The sequence below is a fragment of the Hippopotamus amphibius genome, chromosome 13 (assembly GCF_030028045.1).
Source record: "Hippopotamus amphibius kiboko isolate mHipAmp2 chromosome 13, mHipAmp2.hap2, whole genome shotgun sequence".
NCBI lineage: Eukaryota > Metazoa > Chordata > Mammalia > Artiodactyla > Hippopotamidae > Hippopotamus > Hippopotamus amphibius.
This window is the reverse complement of record NC_080198.1, coordinates 61,276,435-61,296,655: the sequence shown is the minus strand read 5'-3', so window position 1 is coordinate 61,296,655 and position 20,221 is coordinate 61,276,435. Positions and strand designations below refer to the sequence as shown.

Genomic DNA, 20,221 nt, shown 5'->3' with positions numbered 1-20,221 from the left:
ACTCAACATAAGCTCTATCTGATGTAATTGAGAAATGCAAAGTCATATTTTGATACACACACTTATATACATCCATCATGCTATTTTATAATTTACCCACTTATTTAGAGTAAACCAGGTAAGTAATACAAGAACATATTCATTTTATGTTATCTTTAAGTGTATGTGTAGCAGAAGTGGGGGCAGGGGGTGATTTTCCTAAGACAGTAAGTTGCTATAATTTTTTTCATAGTGCCTGCCTTTATATCTCAAGATTCCTGAGAAGGAGTTCATCCTCCAATAATAAGTGAGATTTGGAAGTAGTCTGCTATACTTGGGAGCAATTAAGCACCTTGGACACTCGACATTGGGTTATGACCTCCCTTTCACACAAAGAAAACCAGTCACCTTTGTCCAGTTCCTTTTCTAGGGTAGACTCTGATCCCTATGGGCCTTGAATTATTTTGGACAGACCTCCTTGATTCGCAATCACCACCTAGAAGCCAGTCTTTTTTTTTTTTTTTTTTTTTATTTATTTATTTATTATTTTGGGGGGGGTACACCAAGTTCAATCATCTGTATATCCCCGTATTCCCTCCCTCCCTCGAGTCCCCCCCACCCTCCCTCGAGTCCCCCCCACCCTCCCTGTCCCAGTCCTCTAAGGCATCTTCCATCCTCGAGTTGAACTCCCTTTGTTATACAACAACTTCCCACTGGCTATCTATTTTACAGTTGGTAGTATATATATGTCTGTGCTACTAGAAGCCAGTCTTTACTCCTTTGAATCAAGTATCAACATTGCCCCAAGTTATACTAGAGTTTTACTTCATATGTGATTAGTTTTCTGCAGCCTCCAAACAGTGCTAGCTTTAGGAGACTCAGAAATGTTGCATCCTGAACTGTGGGAACTGACTAGGTATCCTAATGATAAGAATTTTAAGAAAACACTATACTAATATATTGATTTAAAAAAAACTGTGTAATTGGGAATTAAATCCTATCCCATGAAAACATCTTTAATAATAAGAACAAACCTGATATATTTTATCTAAACATTTATTGAAATTTAAAAATGATCTTTGTTTTATAAAAATTATTTTGAAGGACCTAGAAATCTTATGAAAGAAAACAGATCTCTCTTTTTTAAATTGTCAGTTGTGTTTTAGAGCAGTGCTGTCCAATAGAGCTCTGACATGATGGAAATGTTCTTTCTCTGTGCTGTCCCATACAGCTGGCTACTAGTCACAAATACCAATTAACTGAGCACTTGAAATGTAGCTAGTATGGGAGTTCCCTGGAGGAGGAGGAGGAGGAGGAGGAGGAGGAGGAGGAGGAGGAGGAGGAGGAGGAGGAGGAGGAGGAGGAGGAGGAGGAGAAGAAGAAGGAGAAGAAGAAATGTAGTTAGTGAGGTAGTGTAAATGAGGAATTTCTTAAATGCAATTAAGTTTAAACAGCCAAAGGTGACTAGTGGCTACCACACTGGACAATGTAGCTGTATGTCTTTGCTACTCAAAGTGTGGTTCACAGACCAGCAGCATCCACTCACATGGCAGCTTCTTATAAATGTAGATTCTCCCTCCCCAGGCATACTGAAACAGACTCTGCATTTTAACAAGGTTCCCACGTGCTTTCTAAGCATATTAAAGTCAACAAAGCAAGGACCCATATGGTTTTCCCCTTCAACTTACTAAAGATTTTGCTTGTGTATTTTCCCTTTCTCAGCCCCTCAACCTCACCCTTTTTAACTTGCTCATTCTCTTTACCTTTAAGAAGGTAAAGAGTTAGGTCCTTTAAGTTAGCATCCTATTTTACACCTTTTCAAAAGAGTAGCTTATACCCACTGCTGGCGCATCCTCATCATCCTTCCTTCCTTCCTTCCTTCCTCCCTCCCTTCCTTTTTATTTTGAAAATTTACAAACCCATCCTAATCCATCTATGCCCTACATTCAACAATATTTTGCCACACTTCATTCATCTACCCCTTTCTTTCCTCCTTTCTCTCACTCTGTTGCTGTAGTGTTTTTCACAGGATGACCCCCGAATTACTATCTCTAGCTTTGATCTATACTGCCAAAATTACAAATCCCTCTGGGATTTTTTTAGCTGTTCTCGGGTAGCATTATATTTGGCTTGATCCAAATTGAAATCATCTTATCTTTTCAGCCAATGTTCCTTCTTAAATTCTCCCATTCTTTCAGTTATCTAGAATCAAAGCCTAGCAGAGGACTTCCTAGGTGGCGCAGCGGTAAAGAATCTGCCTGCCAATGCAGGGGACATGGGTTCAAGCCCTGCCCTGGGAAGATTACACATGCCACAGAGCAACTAAGCCCATGTGCCACAACTATTGAGCCTGTGCTCTAGAGCCCATGAGCCACAACTACTGAGCCCATGTGCCGCAACTATTGAAGCCCATGCACCTAGGGCCTGTGCTCCACAAGAGAAGCCACTACAGTGAGGAGCCTGCACACCACAACGAAGAGTAGCCCCCGCTCGCAACAACTAGAGAAAGCCCATGTGCAGCAATGAAGACCCAACACAGCCAATAAATAAATTAAATAAATAAATAAAAATAAATTTATTTAAAAAAAAAAAAAAAACCTAGCAGACATCTTCAACAACACCTTCCATTCCTTAACATTCCCTATCAAACCTGTCAAGAATCTTGATTTTTTTTTTCCTTTAAAAGCTCACATCTCATCCATTCTCCATTCTCGGTTACTGCTGTACTTCAGGCCTTCACATTTCTGGATTAGCCTCACTTGGAATCTGACTATCATCATACTTCTCCTTTGTTCAAAATTTGCTATAGCTCCTCACCACTCTGCTCTCCACCCGACTACTTTTAACTTTACCTTCCACTGGTTTTGTTATGAAAATTAAATAAAATGGTTATCAAAGAATTTAGCAAAATAACAGTATCTTTTTCAAAACTTTATCAGCTCCCAAGGGCAAGGACTAAATTGCATTCTTTTGCACGGGAGGACACTCCCCAAGGAGGACAAAGCTAGGAGTACTTAAATAATGGTTTATTTAGTAAAACATACCTGCTTATCAGACTGGGTACCTATTTATGAATCAGAGAAAGACCTAAAGGATGAAAATGGGCATTTGTAGAGTATACCAAAAGAATAAAAATACAAAAGAGAAACCATACTTATTCCCATGATTAAGTGAACAAAGAAATACTTGAAACAGAAAGATACATTTGGTAGCAAAAATACTGAAATCATTCCAAAGATTTCAAGAATTTTAGGATACTGGCTTTATGAAAACAAGATGAAGTGATTTTTAGCAATGGTTTTAACCTTGCCAATTCTGCATACCAAATCACTGATATAGGTATGACTTTTTAAAAAAAATCAATTTAGCTTAACTTTCACCTTTGAAGATCTTCCCCAATTACCCAATTGTCCTCAGAGACAAAATTCAAGTTATTATCAAAGAGATAGAATCATTAGAAACATTTTGTAATATTACAGTAATTGAGTTAAACAGGTTAATAGTACCTTCTTCAAAATTAATATTTTTACACTGTCGTCCTGAGTCATCCACACGATGCTCTCTTAAAAGAAAAACATAAATATCATATCCGTGAAAGGCTTAGTATAATAAATAGATAAATGATTTAAATTATACTAGCTTTCTATTTTTTCACATTCTGATACAGTTTCTCTTACTGCCTTCTGAGTAATGAAATTATTATGAGATATAACCAATAAAATTAAAAAGATACAAGTTACAACTATGTTATCATACAAAATGAAAAAAATACTCAATTCATCCAAAAGCACACATGAGCTATCTTAATCAGTATTTGAAATTTTTCAATGATTTTTAACACGAGTTATAAACATTTTTGGACTCTTGGATAAAACACTCCAAATAAATATAAAGTAACAAAACTTCTGTGGTTTTATAAAATTTCTTCTAATATATAAAAGATAAGAAATACATATTAAGAGTAGCTTTTGTATCTAAGATTGATACTAATCATTAATCTACTTAAAATGTTGCTTTCATGTCATTCCCCTACTTAGAAACCTAAAATTAGTAAATCAAGACTAACTCTTGAATCTTCAAAGACCTTATAATCTGTTCTTATTCATCATTTGATATTTTAGTTATCAGTACCACATGTGTTAGTTGATCAAAAAATACAAACACAACTAGAGACATCAAAAAACAAAGACATCACAGAAATAATAATTCTCCAATAATGATAATGCTTATTTAATCTCACAATCTACAAGAGTAGTTTTATCATTTCTATCTAATTACCTTAATATAGTAAGGATCAGAATAATATTTAAAATTCCCAGGAAGGCGCTAAGTAAAACTGGTGCTGTGTACATGTTTATCTGCAGCTTAATGGTATTCCACATCACGCCCTTTTCTCCAATGAGTGCAAAACAAGTCTGAAAAACTTATTAAAATAAAATGCATACAGATTAATTATTATATGGGAGGCACAGGCTAACATAAATGTGAAAAACATTTACCACAAAATTGGAAGTAACATATGGAATCATCCATCTGCATCAGACATCTCAACAGGGGCAAGAAAATTGCTCTTGGTGGGGAGAGGCAAACAATTTACTCTTTTTCTGTACAAAGCATAGATATGTATACAGTACATAAAACACATACAATATAGATTTGCGGTATTAAAATTTTCATGGGATGGAGTGATTAGGGAAAAATGTCTAAAAAGCCTCCTTAGGGAGACAATAATAATGTAAAAAAGGGTGAGAAGCACTGATGTACAGGCATTCACAAGGGATTATACCTAACATAACGTCAGTATCTTCTTTTTTTTAAAATACATCTCTGTACGAAATTTAAATTATACAATTTCTTCCATAAGTAAATTATTAAAGTTTAATCAATTTCATTATGAGAAAATGTCAATATTTTAAAATATTACTGTGTATATGGTACTTAAATTATATATATTTAATATCATTTCCAATTTGGATCTGTGGCAAAAATCAGACTGGGAAAGTATTGGTGTGCTCTCCTGATTTAGATTCTATATCTGGCTCTGCCAGGACTTTACATGTAACCTTAGGGTGAGGATTAAGTAAAATACTGCCCCTAAAGCACTCAGAACAGCATCTAGCACATAGTAAGCAGTCAATAAATGGTCGTGCTTATTGACATGGTTATTATTGGAAAAGTCATCTAATCTTTTCTGGCCTACATTTACTCATCTTTAACACAAAATATTTTCGTGAATAAACTTTAAAATGCTTTTTAGATGGCCAAAATATTTACTGAGAACCTAAGCCTATACCAGGTACTGTGCTAGACACTGAGGGTAGAGTGGTAAGTTTAAAAAGACCCAGACTATGCCCTCATGTACTCTGTAATAAGGCAATAGGTTCAGCTGTTCTAGATTTCTGCTTATATTTTATTCTAGAATACTAAACTAAAACACTAGATTTTAGTGAATGATGACTTAGACTTTCTTTTGTTGAAGAGAAGAAGTAAGGGAAACTGGAGTGGGGTTGGGGTGTCAATGATGAAGTAAACTGAGCTGGATTTAAATTGATGCCACTTATAAGTGCAATATGAAAAGCATGGCTTTTCAATGTTATTCTAGGCATAAAAAATTTATTTACTGATTTAGCAGAAAATTAATTGGCCTTAGGGAAATACTAAATCTCATTAATTTTTTTTATTTCATCTAAAGTATGAAAGCTTGGAAAGAAGAAGAGACAAATAAATCTTTTTTAAACTCTTTCATTTTCTTAAACCTTAGAAAAGTCTTAACGGTGTGGGCAAAAGGGGAAAGAACCTCCTATAATTTTCCTCAAATCCTTCAGTTAAAAAAATTTTATTTCTCATATAAACAGGAGAAAGAAAGCAAACTCTTGCTGAGATGTCAAGCTACATGATTATCTGACAGAATGTATACTTTGGAATCAGACAGTTAGGTTTGAATCTCATATTTGCCATTTACTATCAGGGTGACCCTGGATAATTTACTTAGGTTCTCTATGCCTTGGTGTCCTAATCTGTACAATGGGACTAATAACATTTAATTTAGGGAACATGAGTTAATACATATAAAGAGCCTAACCTCACTGCTGGATCAAAAAATAGCAGTTTCCCTCCTTTTTCCTTCAGCTATGAGGTTTTATACTTGGATTTCCTCTAACATTTGAACCTCAAAAGTTTTCCCAATTCAAATCCAAAGTAATGATAAGTGAATAACACCTACCTGGACCTAGAATAAAACCTAATGCTTGACATGCACTTGTGTTTGCCATGGAACTTGTTCTTTCCTGAAGAGAGGTAGCACCAGCAATATACGATCTAATAACAGCTACATTTCCTAAGAAAAGACACAAGAACACAAAGTTAAAGAAAATATTCTCCAGTTTATAAAATTCAACTTAATTTGGCTTTACGGAGAAGAAATATTAACCTACAGCATAGTCACTGCTTCCTCTAAAGCGTATTTAGTGAACGAATGTTATCAATTAATGGAAAATATTACTCTTAGTAATATGAAAACACAAAGATGTGAATGAACGAAAAAATGGCATTACAGGAACCTTAAACTTTTTTCATCATTAAATATCGAGAAAGCACTGAGTGAATGGCATACTACTAATTGCTACATTATTTTAAAAAGAGATGTGCTACACACTCTGCATGTTTAGGAAAAGAAATCCTAAAAATTTAAGTCAACGCAATTTGCTGAGCACTTATGTTGAAGAGACTCTGCTAGAGGCTACAGAATATTTTTAAAAGTGATAAATTGTCTCTAATTACACTGTTTACTAGCTAGTTGGTGATAAGGGATGAAAACAGTATATAAGCAAATGCCAGAGACATGTTGGAGAAGGGAAAGATCTGTTAAGGGGTAGGGTAGCCTAAGAAAGCTTCATGGAAGAGGTGGAACTTGAACTGAATCTTGAAGGATGAAGAATCATGGGAACAGAAGAGAGAAACTATAGGTAATGGGACCATCATGAGCAAAGGCAAAATGATAGGAAAGATATTTGCAATGAGATACCTGTATGCTGCATGTGGTATAGGAGATTGATAAAAGGTAACCCTGGGTGAGAGAGGGCCACAAATGTCAGCATGAATGTGAGTCCAACCCAACCAAAAATATACACGCATACGTATTACCTGCTCCAAATCCCACCAATCCACGAGCAACCAACATGTAGTATTTATTATGAGAAGCTGGAACGTGGACATAAGCATAGAGGCAGTTGGCTGCCACCGAAATGAAAATGGAAACGATAAGAGGTTCTTTCCTTGGTCTATAGTTAGACCACAAACCAAATATAGGTGAAGCTACCATCTGGCCGAGGCTAAAGGAAGCAATAACCCAGCCCAAAAAACTTGCACTGGCAGTCTGATCAATCTGCAGAAAAAAAGTACAATGTTTAAGAATTGTTATCCAAGAAAAGTAAAGTTAAAAATCTAAATACATTTTTTCTGACCATGTAACATGTCTTATTAAAAAAATAAAAACAATAATTCTAACATATAAGCTTTATAACACCATTACTTACAGTAAGGAATTCAAACTTCTGACATTACAATTAATTGTGTTAACAATTCACTATACACAAGGAAAAATGCTTAAGAAGCTTCATCTTTTAGAACAATTATGGACATTCTGTGTCATAAACATCTTGTTAAAAAATAATCACATTATATACTTAAGAATAACACCATAAAAATCACATGCCATCCTTTAATTTTTATAAAGTAAATATAATTATTTACCTTATGTTACACTATAAACTAAACAGCCATTAGCACCGTGAATCTATTTATTTTAACTGGGCACAGTAATCAAATGCTTAAAGAGCTGGGACAAAGTGAGAGAATAGCACTGACATATATACACTACCAGATGTAAAATAGATAGCTAGTAGGAAGTTGCTGCATAACACAGGGAGATAAACTCAATGATGGGTGATGACTTAGAAGGCCAGGATAGGGAGGGTGGGAGGGAGTCACAGGAGGGAGGGGATATGGGGATATATGTATAAATACAGCTGATTCACTTTGGTGTACCTCAAAAACTGGCACAAGAGTGTAAAGCAATTATATTCCAATTAAGAGCTTAAAAAAATGCTTAAAGATAATAATAAAATTTCTCTCATTAAACCTATTACTAATTCTTCCTTTCAGCATAGGTAATCCAGAATTCTACCAAAGAGGATTTATATCTCATGAATACCAAGGGAAGAACCAAATGATTAAAACTCAGAAAATACTTTCAGAAAACAGAAAATTTTAGCTTACAAAAGGGACTTACAGAACAAATCAACAGATTGGGTTTTTTTTTTTTTAATACAGGAGGTTATGTAATAAATTTGGAAAAATAAGAGCCATTAAATTTTAGGACATAAGTTTAAACATATATAGATTAAGTGATAGAACAACTTAAGGAAAACCATGGCCTTTTCTTTTCCAAAGATGTGTTTAAAAAGCTGAAAATGAAGATATTTAGGTACATTTTTGTTTGTGTGGAATGAGAAATAAGAGTGAATAAGTACAATTTCATGTCATGTAAATTTAAAAATTAATTTTCAAAAAAGCAATGAAAACAATTTTAATATTAAACATCTAGTAGTTTGAAAGCAAAAGGATAAAAGAGCCTTCTAAGGATATCAATTGACATAGTCAAGAGTCCGTTTTGTGGACAGAAGTGAGCTGACTCTTGAAGATGGCTCTAACAGTTTTAACAATATTTGTTATTTTAATTGGATACTATTCTTTACAATGACTAGAAAACTGGAATCTGCTAGAATTCTGCTAGAATTGTAAGAGGAAAGTAAAATGGTTTGGAAGATATAGTTTCTATACTGCCAAAGAAGGTTTCAGTTCGGTAACAACTGTTATCTGTGCTCCTTTGTGTTTCTCTCTCTCTTACAGTAATAACAGTATATTATTACTATAAGTATGTTTCTGATCCACTGGCCACCTCTAATGATCTCCTTCATATTGTTTTCAGGATAAAATCTAAACTGCTAAAAAAAATTTTTAAATAAATAAAATAAAATATAACTACTTATAATGAAAAACTAGCTCAAAAGCTGGCCACTGTCTCTCCTCTCTAACCTCATCTCTCTGTATGTTCCCCCCCACCAGTTCTAACTTCCAGACACACAGAACTTTCTGAAGTTTCCAAAATGAGTCAAGCTCTTTGCTTCCAGGCCTTTGCACAGGTTCCTCTACTGCCCCTTCCATCAGGAATGCCTTTCCAACCTCCTACTCCCTAGCTCTGACCATTCCTTCGGGTGACCAATGTCTGCAGACCTTCCAAACTCAGCTCAGATATAACTGATTTTGGAAAATCTTCCAGGATCTCTTTAGTCTGGATCAGCAACATCTCCCTAACCTCCATGTCTGTCTATCTGTGTCTGTCTGTGTGTATGTCTCTGTACCCCCCCCCGCCCCCGACGCCTCCTCTGTCTCTCTCTCTGCCTCTCTCCCCTGTGCACGCGCGCACACACTCACACATCACACTCTTAGACTTCCACCCCCTTGTATGGTAATTATCTGTAAACTTGTTTGGTTTTGCACACTTCAGTGAAAGTTAGATCTATATCTTCTCTTAAAAAAACAAAACAAAACAAGACAAACCACAGTACGTAGTATTGAATTTCAACACATTCTTCTCTAAATATGTTAATAATATTGACAAAGTCAAAGTTCTAGATGTAAATTTAAAAATTAATTTCCAGAAAAGCAATGAAAACAATCTTAATGCTTTGCTATGGGAGCTGAGATGTGTTCCAAGCCTCCCCAACTATTTACTTATAGATTATTGCTTATTCATCCAATTAACAGTCACTAGGCCTTCTGTGTGACAAAACCTGTGAGAGGCAACAAACTGAGTGAACACAGTTCCTGCCATCAAGGAGTTTCCAAACCAGGTTCTATTTGTCTGATTCTGAAAAATCCTGCATTTTTGAGTAGCCGAGGAAAAAAAATAGCATGCTTTAATTTAATAGATTAATTATCTGTCAAATGAGGATAACTTCACAGGTTGTTAGGAGAATTATTTAAGCCAATACACGCACAGTGCCTAGGACCATGTCTGCCTATAGTATGCACTAAATGAATGTTACCTATACAATAAAAAATTAATATTTCTTAGTATTTTGGTTGTACTGATACATCAATTTTATTATTATATTTTATTGTAACATGCATGAGTATTCCCACTGTGTCCATGGCTTACAGATAGTCTATCATTCCAATTCAAAATCTGGGTTTAAGAATGTGAATTTTCCTAGAAATCAATCACAATTCTGGGCAACACAGCCTAAGGAATCACTGGGCTGACAGCTGTCTATCGGTCAGGGCCAGAAGCACCAGTCAGAGATTCACGGTAGAGCTGAACTCCTTTCAGACAGATAACTTACTGTTTGGGGGTTTTGAGGGGTTTTTTGGCCTAGCTTTTTATCTTTATCACAGATGACTTTTAAGCTAAGTAATATTTGATAACATATTATCATAAAAGAGATGGTGGCCTTAAATTAATAATGAAAATTTTGATAAACAACAAGGATCTACTATATAGCACAGGGAACTATAGTCAATAGCTTATAAAAACCTATGATGGAAATAAATCTGAAAAAAAGAATATATATACGTGTGTGTATGTATGCGTGTGTGTATTTATATATAAAACTGAATCTGTTTGCTGTACCCCTGAAACATTGTAAATAAACTATACTTCAATTAAATAAATAACATTAAAAAAAAAGAATGAAAAATCTTAAGGCAGTAGGTAACATGGCACTGTAGACTCAGATTTTGGTTTCAGATAGGCTTGATTCTGCCATTTGCTAGCTGTGGGATCGTGGGCAAGCTAGCTAACTTCTCTGAGTCTGAGTTTCTTTATCTGTTAAACAGGAGTGATAACAGCCACCTCAAAGAGTGGTTAAGAAGATCAAAAGATGATTCAGATGAAAGATTTAGTATTGTGCCTGGCACACAGCAAGCTATCAATATTATTATGGAATAACCTGAGAAAATTAACTCATAAGATTTTGGGTGAAAATGTTATATTTGTATTGCCAAAGAACTAGTGATACGTTCGTGTGCTCTCAATAAATTTACCTTTGAAGAGATTTCAAATACCTGGAGAAAGGAGTGTACCTTTTCAAAATTCAACTTACTATGCTGAGTAGACCTAATTTTGTAAATACCTTTCTTTTGAGAATTGTGAGGTTAAACTAGATACAGGGAAATCGTAGAAATCAAGAATTTTGATACATGGAAATATATATTTTAGCACAGAAGATGTTGCTCCAGAACTGTAAAATATTCTGTTCCAATTCTAATAATTCTGCCAGTATGGAAAGAATTCGTAGTGTCATGAGTAATGATTTCATGTAAAATAAATTTTTAATTAGTTTACATTAATTTTCAAAATGGCAATGAAAATGTGGCACTAAATCACTGAAAAGTAAAATCTGTATTTTTTTCCCATATTTCTTTTAAAAGACAGCATAAGAAAATAGCATTTTTAGCATTTTTAAGTTAAAAATTATAAAAACTAAAAAATCTAAAATGAAACATGTCAGTAAATTTCTTGTATAATAGGTGTAACTTTTAAACCCTAACTATTCATCAAATATGTCTAGTATTTTTGCCATCTAACCGCTCTAACAATTTAGTAGAGAAGTGAGGTAAACTCTCTGTAACAAACACACTGTTACAACACTCAGTGATAAGTGTTAATGATAAAGGGATATGGAAGCACGGAGGAAAACCTTCTAACGCAAACTGGGGTGAGGGACAGTAAGAGAAGGCTTTTCTAAGGAGGTGACATTGGAGCAAAGCCTTGAAGAATTAATAAAAAATAGTGGAGAAGAAGGGAGGAAGGGAATGGCAGTGGAAGGGAGAGATGGAGGGAAGGAAAGCACTCCAGGAAAAAAAGGAGGAAAATGTGTAAAGATCTGAGGACCTTAGGTTCATCCAAGTACATGTATATATACTCGTAACAAATTACTGGCTATAGAGCTAATATGGGCCAAGGCTCAGGATCTAGGCTGAAACACACACACACACACACACACACACACACACACACACACACACACCCCTCTGGAGAAAACCAAAATATAAAAAGCAAGCTGATAAAGAAATACACACAAAATAATATAAGGATAAAGAGTTAAGAGTAATGTCATGGAAACTAAGAGAGGATTTCAAGAAGCAGAGAGAGGACAACAAGATCAAACACTATCCAAATGTCACCTAAGTAAGTACTGAAAAGTATCTACCATTTGGTGAGCAATTAAGTCATTGGAGACCTCACCGAGAACAGCTCAGGGTGGCTGAGGAGTTCATCAGGCTAAGGAGTGAATAGGAGTTAGGAAGTACAGAGGAACTCTTTCAAGAACCTTAACTGAATTATAGATTATGTCTCCAGTTTAAATGCTGATTTTTAATAAATTCATTACTGGAATTTTAAGAGAGTACTGACAGTTATACATCAAATATATATATTTAAAAGGTAGAACTGACAGGACTTGATGATCAATTGATGTCAGGGTACCCACCAAACTTGCATCTTCTTGTCACCCCCTCCTTCCCATCTAGTAACCACAGCATCAAAATACATATATTGTCTATTCTTTTCACCATGTCACCTGACAACCCAAATTAATTCTATCAGAAAGCATGAAATTATTCCATAGCAGTATCACTTATGCATGTAAGGAATTCAGACTATGTCTAGCTTAGTTTCCTTTTTATCAGGGAAGGGGTATGCATGGGATGGGAAATTGGCTAATAAGTAGGTGACCATACGTCTACATTTGCCCGGGATAGTCTGGATATAACGGTATTTTCCTGCTAAAGTACTCTTTACTTCAAGAGTGTTCTGGTTTGCATAATAAAGCATACAGTTACCTTACTTATAATCCTCTTTTGAGGAATTATCTCAAGTTATTCTAGTAAAGATTAAATCAGAATACCAAAGACACTCTCTAGAAAACTCTTAACTACATGAGTTATTACTACTATAGCTACTTTAGAGAAGAATAAAGTGTACAAACCTTTTGGAGATACGGCCATATTGACATTATCACAATAGAAAATCCTGTGAAGAGGAAGATTCTGTTATTTATACTTATAATAATTTCATCACTATAGGTACAGTTTTTTGAACTATAGCATGGACCTTAAAACGTCATTCTGAATTTACAAATTTATGACCACAAATGTCTAATTTATCAAGCAATGGGGTTTTATTTATCAGAAGGAAAATAAATATTAAAGGCTTGAAAAAATATATATATATAATTATAGTCCCTCACTATAATCAACATAATAAAAGCAGAGGACCTAGTTCTCCTCATTCATGTGCCTTTGCTATAAATGAAAATTACTGAGAGCTTTGTTAAGCTTTTATAGCAGAAATGAATGAAGGAAAGGCTACACTGTTATAGAGGAATTGTTAGGCTTCTAATATGTGTTGTTTGGGAGAGATAATTGACTGTAAGGAGGACGAAGGAGAAGGAAAATGATCTTTAAAGGGGGCAGTGGCCATAAAGAACTAGGACTTCTCAAGATGGGCATACCTTAAAGAAAAATTATCTCTGCTAGCCTTTATTGCTTGAGAACTGTAATGATAAACTCTAATGCTATTTGTCGATTTTAAACATTAGACACATCCAATCAAAATTCTCTCAAGGCTATTAAAAAAAAAAAAAGACAGCTCTATTAAGATAGAATTCACATAGAATTCACCCATTTAAAGTGTACGATTCAATGGTTCTTAGTATCCCAAATATGTGCAACCATCACTATAGTCAATTTTAGAATATTTTAGTCACCTCAAAAAGAAACCCTGGACCCTTTAGCTATACTCTGTTATCCTCCATCCTTTCCCCAACAACCCTAAGCGACCGCTAATCTAATTCCTGTCTCTATAGATTTTCCTATTCTGAAATTTCGTATGAAAAGAATCACACAATATGTGGTCTTTGGTGTCTGGTTTCTTTGCACAATGCTTTCAAGGTTCATCTATGCTGTAGCATTTTCGGTACTACATTCCTTTTTAAAAGACTGTTATAAAAAATAACTTAGCTTCATTTTAGTGTATTTTGAATTAACACGTTGACTTTGATGAAAAGTGGGTTGAAAGAGTCAACTAATATTTGAAAATAAGACTACTATTACACAATCAAGAAACTTGTAAACAGGGACTTCCCTGTTGGTCCAGTGGTTAAGAATCTGCCTGTCAATGCAGGGGACATGCGTTGGGAGTCCTCGATCAGGAGGATCTCACATGCCGCAGAGCAACTAAGTCTGTGCACCACAACTACTGAGCCTGCGCTCTAGAGCCCGAGAGCCACAACTACAGAAGCCCGCGAGCCTAGAACCTGTGCTCCACAACAAGAGAAGGCACCGCAATGAGAAGCCCACATACCACAATGAAGAGTAGCCTCCGCTCGCCACAACTAGAGAAAGCAGCAAAAAAGACCCAACGCAACCAAAAATAAATAAATAAATTTATTAAAAAAAAAAGAATCCACCTTCCAATGCAGGGGATGTGGGTTTGATCCTTGGTTGGGAAACTAAGATCCCATATGCCACGGGGCAACTAAGCCCTCATGCCACAACTACAGAGACAGCCTACTCACTCTGAAGCTTGCACACCACAACTACTGAGGCTGCACGCCACAACTAGAGAGAAGCCCGTACTCCACAACTAAGACCAGAGGCAGCCAAAAATAGAAAGGAAAGAAGGAAGGAAGGAAGGAAGGAAGGAAGGAAGGAAGGAAGGAAGGAAAACTTACAAACAGGTAAAATGTTTAACATGCCAATCAAAATCTAAAGTTAAAAAAAATTTTGCTGATAAATTTGAAATTATTACTTATGTTTTAGATAATTGAATAATAAAAATTAGAAGTGTTTTAAATGAAATAAAAATCTGTTGTAGAGATTGTTACCTAAACAACATTCATTTGCCCCCTTCCTCCTCTCTGATAGAATCCTGGTTGTATTCAGGTATCTAGCACTCCTCCTCAAAGCCACAGGCTTTAGAGGATACTGTGTCCACCCCAAAACCACAGGGTAGATCCCACTATCCTAGCTGATGATGGGTTTAGAAAATAACAGATAACCCAGTTCTGACCAGGGAGAAACGAGGGGAGGTCTACTTTGGGACCTCCAGGAAATGACTCCTCATCTGTTTGGAGGTTTAAAAAGTAAATCCCTTTCAATCAATAAAAATTACTGTGGAAGGATATGATGCTTAGAATTGCTGCTGCATCCCTCTTATCGCCTAAGAATGAAGGCAATATGCAGAAGAGGGCAAAACCAAAAATCTAATCCAGAAGCAGAGCCAGTGAACTTCACCTGGAGTTGTCCCACTGTGCATATCTTATAAGAAAAGATAAATTACTGTTCAAGCCAATTTGAATCAACATTTTTTTCTTGATACTTGTAGAAAGCATAATAATAGACATACGATCCAATAAAGTGTTGAAAATATCCTTTATTTTGTACTTTTCTTTAGTTTTAGCTTTATTTAAAATCTATTTTTACTCAATGTTGAATCATAAAGAAGACTGGCAAGTGAGAGAGAACAAGAGGGTGACCTGAGATAAAGAGAAAGGATATAAAAAACGATTTACTCAAATGACCTTCACTAAATTCATTTCAGGGAAAGAAACCATTTGTAAAATTAGTGCCGATGGACTTAGAGTCCACGCTTGGAAAAAAAATTGATTCCCTAAAACATTCCTTTATAACCTATCACAGTATTGAGAATTTCTACATATTTTCATTCCTTATCATTTTAACACAATCACAGTTCTTAATATCAAAAATTTTTTCCTCATAAAGGTTAACTTTTTAAGTAAATATATTTTCAGAAATAATGTTAACAGGTCAAAATACATCAAGCTATACAAATTAAGATTCTTGCACTGTAGTATTCGTGTGTCAATATAAAAGTTAAGTGAGGTACACAGGCAACAAAAGAAAAAAACAGATACACTGAACTACATCAAAATTTTAAAATTCTGTGAATCAAAGGGCACAATCAGCAGAGTGAAAAAAAAGAGTCCTGGAATGGTTGAAAATATTTACAAATCATATATCTGATCAGGGGTTAATATTGAGAATATATAAAGAACTCCTACAACACAACAACAACAAAAACAGCCTTATTTTAAAAACAGGCAAAGGACTTGAACAGACATTTCTCCAAAGAAGATACCAGATGGCCAATAAGCACGAGAAAAGATGCCTAACATAAATAATCATCAAGGAAATGCATATCAAAGTCACAATGAGCTACTACCCCATTAGAATGACTACTATTAAATAAACATAAAATAAGAGTTGGTGAGGATGTGGAAAAATCTGAACCCTGACTGTTGATGGGAATGTAAAACGCAGCAGCAGCTATGGAAAAAAGTATGACAGTTCCTCAAAAATTAAAAACAGAATTATCATATGACATAGCAATTCCACTTCTGAATATATACCCAAAAGAACTGAAAGCAGAATGTTAAAAGAGATATTTGTACACCCATGTTCACAGCACTTATTTGTAAGAAACAAGATATGGAATCAACCCAAATGTTCAGCAATAGATAAATAGATAAACAAAATGTGGTATATACTGAAGGGGATCAGATCATGCTACCCCAAAACACGCTGCTTTGGCATATTGATTATTTTGAGCTGAAGGCAACTAACAAACAGCAGACACAGAAGGGCTCTCTGTCCTTCCTGTTTCTGCCTAAAAACAGGGCATAAATTTCCCCTGAGATATGTCCTCTTCCAGTACCAGGAAGAAGAAAACATTCTTATCACTGGAGATGGAGCATCGATGCTGAGATGAGCCTGCACAAACAAATCTTACTCAAATAACCCTCATCCTTCATTAGTTTCCCCCCTGTATTTCCTAGCCGCTTTTCCACAATTTACCATCCCTAGAAGGCCAATGCCCTTCCTTTGTCTAGTCACTTCTCACAATTACAGCCCTTCTAGTCACAATTACAGCCCTTTGTTAAACTAGTATATAAGCCCCTGAGCCTTACCATTTCTTTGGGGTTTTCACTTCTTTTTGATGAAGCCCCATGTGTCACATAAAAATATTAACATCAAATAAATTTTTATGTTTTTCTCCTGTTGATCTGCCTTTTGTCAGTTTAGTTTATAGGCCCCAGCTATAAAACCTAAGAAAGTAAAGGAAAAGTTTTCCCTCCCCTAGAATTTATACAATAGACTATTTTCAGCCTTAAAAAGGAAGGAAATTCTGACACATGCTACAACATGGATGAATCTTGAGGACATTACGCTAAATGAAATAAATTAGTCACGAAATAAAAAATACTGTATGATTCCATTTCTAAGAAGTATCTAGAGCAGTCAAATTCGTAGAAACAGAAAGCAAAATGACTGTTAACGGGCTGACAGGAAGGGGAAATGAGTTGTTTAATGGCTATAGAGTTTCAGTTTTGTAAGCTAAAAAAGTTCTGGAGATCAGTTATACAACCATGTAGAGACAGTTAACACTTCTGATCTTAGAAATGGTTAAGATGGTACATTTTATGTTACATGGTTTTTACCACAAAAAAAATAATCTTTAAATGACATTAAAATATTATATTTTATATAAAGTTTTAAAATTATGTATAATTTCTAATACTTACCTACACTGCTAAGAAACATAGTAACATACAGAATCCTAATAGATCTCCATCGGCTCCTATAATGCTCCTCAGTTTCTATAATATCCCATTCTCTAGGTATAAAGAAGAAAAAAGTAGTATAAAGTAATCTCATTACATGCAAATCTTTTTGTGGTACAATTTTATTTTCTCTCTCCTAAAGTCATGAAAATTATATGACAGAGGTATAATTTACCAATATTGGTTTTTACTACACTAATTCATGTACAAGTAAGTATTATATCTTTTAATTTCCATGGATTGTATTTATGCATTATTGTGCATAGAAACTTGGGAGACATGAGGTAGCTTAAAAAGGCAAAACATTTTGTGAACCAATTATTTTGCTATTGTTGGCATGCTACAAACTTATAAATAAAGCATGTTGAAATTTGCTAAACTGACAAAATGAATAAAGTACATCAGAATAAATAAACTAAACTAGCTACCAACCATTAGATCTCCTACAGGTGGGATATACAACTAGTAACTATGAAAAGATAATAACTGTCACCATTATGACATGCTCTACTTGCTAACAGCAAATTAACTTTGCTGTAGGAAGCTATTTTGGTTGGGTACTTTCAGCAAAATGAAAATAAAAGTGACACCAGGAAGGTCTGATGAGACCTAAGACATTTCTAGCCCTGGGACCTCCTGAAACATTTGCCTTTGCTCCAACACAGGTTACCAGATAAGTTCTGTTAGTGGACCAGAGAGGCCAAGGCCCCTCCAGACTGGGTTGATCTTTCATATAAGCCTTGACCTGGATTAAGGGCAAGTACATTAACCACACAGCCTACCTCTGTCAGGTGATACATTAGTATGTGTACCCATTACATTTTCACATATGCACACAAAAAGAGTTAACAAATTTACCTTAATATAAGCATTACGTTTTCAAATAATTAAGATAAGCACAACAGACAAAATGCCATTTTATGTTCCAAGATTATTTTCTAAAATAGACTTAGGTCTGTTAGTCTTCAAAAGAGAATCTTTTTTTTTTTTTTCAAATATGATGCAATTGGGAGTGTTAGAGAGGGAAGAAAGAAGAGAAATAACATTTATTAGGTCTATTATGTGCCAGATATATTAGTTCATGATACATTATATACAAAGCGCTTAACACTGTATATGCTGTTCCACAAAAATAGACTGTAATATCCCATACCTGAAAAAGAGCAGAACCCCAGATGCTCATATTTGCAAATCAATATATTGAAATTTGGAATACATAATACAGATATAGTAAGTCCCCTATATACAAACCTTCAAGTTGCGTACTTTCAAAGATGAGAACGTGCGTTCACATGTCCAATCACGTAAGTTAGTTCACGTGTCTGGCATACACTGTAACATGTATGCATCCTCTACAAGTGGCTGTGCTTTTGTGTACTTTACTGTACAGTACTGTATCAAGTACAGTAGTACGGTATCTTTATTTCAAGCCCAGGATGTCTGGAAGCAAGGGTAAAAGCAGTGGTGATTTAGCTGGTACAGCTAAGAAGTGCCAAGCAATAATGATGGAAACAAAAGTGAAAATAATTGAGAGAGTTGAGCAAGGCAAAAATATGGTAGTTGTCACTCATTCTTATAACATGAATTGTTCAACCATCAGCATGATTCTAAATAAGGACAAGATCATGGAACATGTGAAGTCTGTGTGCCAATGATGTCGACAATAATATTGAAGAAGCGTGGAAAAGTGATGAAGGAGATGGAGAAACTTCTCAGTGTGTGGATGTAGGTTCAGTATCAGCGTGGAGTCCTGCTCAGTTTAATGCTGATTCAAGAGAAAGCTAAAAGCCTTTATGAAGACTTGAAGGCGAAACACGGCAAAGAATCAGAGGGTGTATCTTTTGATGCCAGCAATGGCTGGTTTCATCAGTTCAAGGCTAGAGCCAACCTTCACGAGGTAAAAGTAAGTGTCAAGGCAGTGAGTGCAGAAATGGTAGCTGCCCAGGAATTTCCTGAAACACTCTGAGAAATTATCGATGAAGGCGTGTATTCACCCAAGCAAGTTTTTAATGTGGCTGAGAAAGGACTGTACTGGAAGAGGATGTCACACCGAAGTTACATCAGTAAGGAAGCTATAAAGCAGCAGAGACAGGCTAAGTCTGTTGTTGGGTGGCAACGCTTCCAGTGATATGAAGCTTAAGGCTCTCTTGGTTTATCATTCAGAGAACCCAAGAGCCCTTAAAAACAGAGCCAAGGACTCTCTTCCTGTTGTGTATAAGAGTAACCCCAAAGCCTGGGTTACACAGGCCATTTTCCAGGATTGGTTTTTCCACCACTTTATTCCCGAGGTAGAAAAACATTGCTTGGAGAAGGACATCCCATTCAACATTTTTTTGTGGCTCAACAATGCTCCAGACCACCCCCCATTCATGGACGACTTTCATCCCAGTGTCAAAGTAGTGCATTTGCCCCCAAACACTACATCCCTCATTCAACCTGGACCAGGGAGTTATAGCGCCTTTCAAGAAATATTATTTACATCACACTTTTCATCAGGCAGTAAAGGTGAGTGACGAATCAGCAACAACCTTGTG

General features: G+C 35.5%; 1 protein-coding gene across 7 annotated transcripts in view; it reads right to left on the bottom strand.

The window, feature by feature from the left end:
* MFSD8 (major facilitator superfamily domain containing 8) overlaps positions 1–20,221 on the bottom strand; it is a 46,349-nt gene that overhangs the window by 19,382 nt on the left and 6,746 nt on the right. For 4 of the 7 annotated variants that reach the window (XR_009048770.1, XR_009048771.1, XM_057705593.1 and 1 more), the window contains exons 2-7: positions 17,649–17,740; positions 13,032–13,075; positions 7,123–7,363; positions 6,203–6,316; positions 4,258–4,402; positions 3,486–3,541 (exon numbers count right to left, since the gene is read on the bottom strand). Coding sequence is in view for 5 of the 7 variants with exons in the window: in XM_057705593.1 (XP_057561576.1) it covers positions 3,486–3,541; positions 4,258–4,402; positions 6,203–6,316; positions 7,123–7,363; positions 13,032–13,075; positions 17,649–17,740 (692 nt within the window). In the remaining 2 variants the exon portion in view is untranslated. Of the gene's footprint in view, positions 1–3,485; positions 3,542–4,257; positions 4,403–4,478; positions 4,548–5,443; positions 5,447–6,202; positions 6,317–7,122; positions 7,364–13,031; positions 13,076–17,648; positions 17,741–18,938; positions 18,999–20,221 lie in introns of those variants that run through there. The other 3 variants (XM_057705598.1, XM_057705596.1, XM_057705597.1) reach the window with 3 other exon arrangements.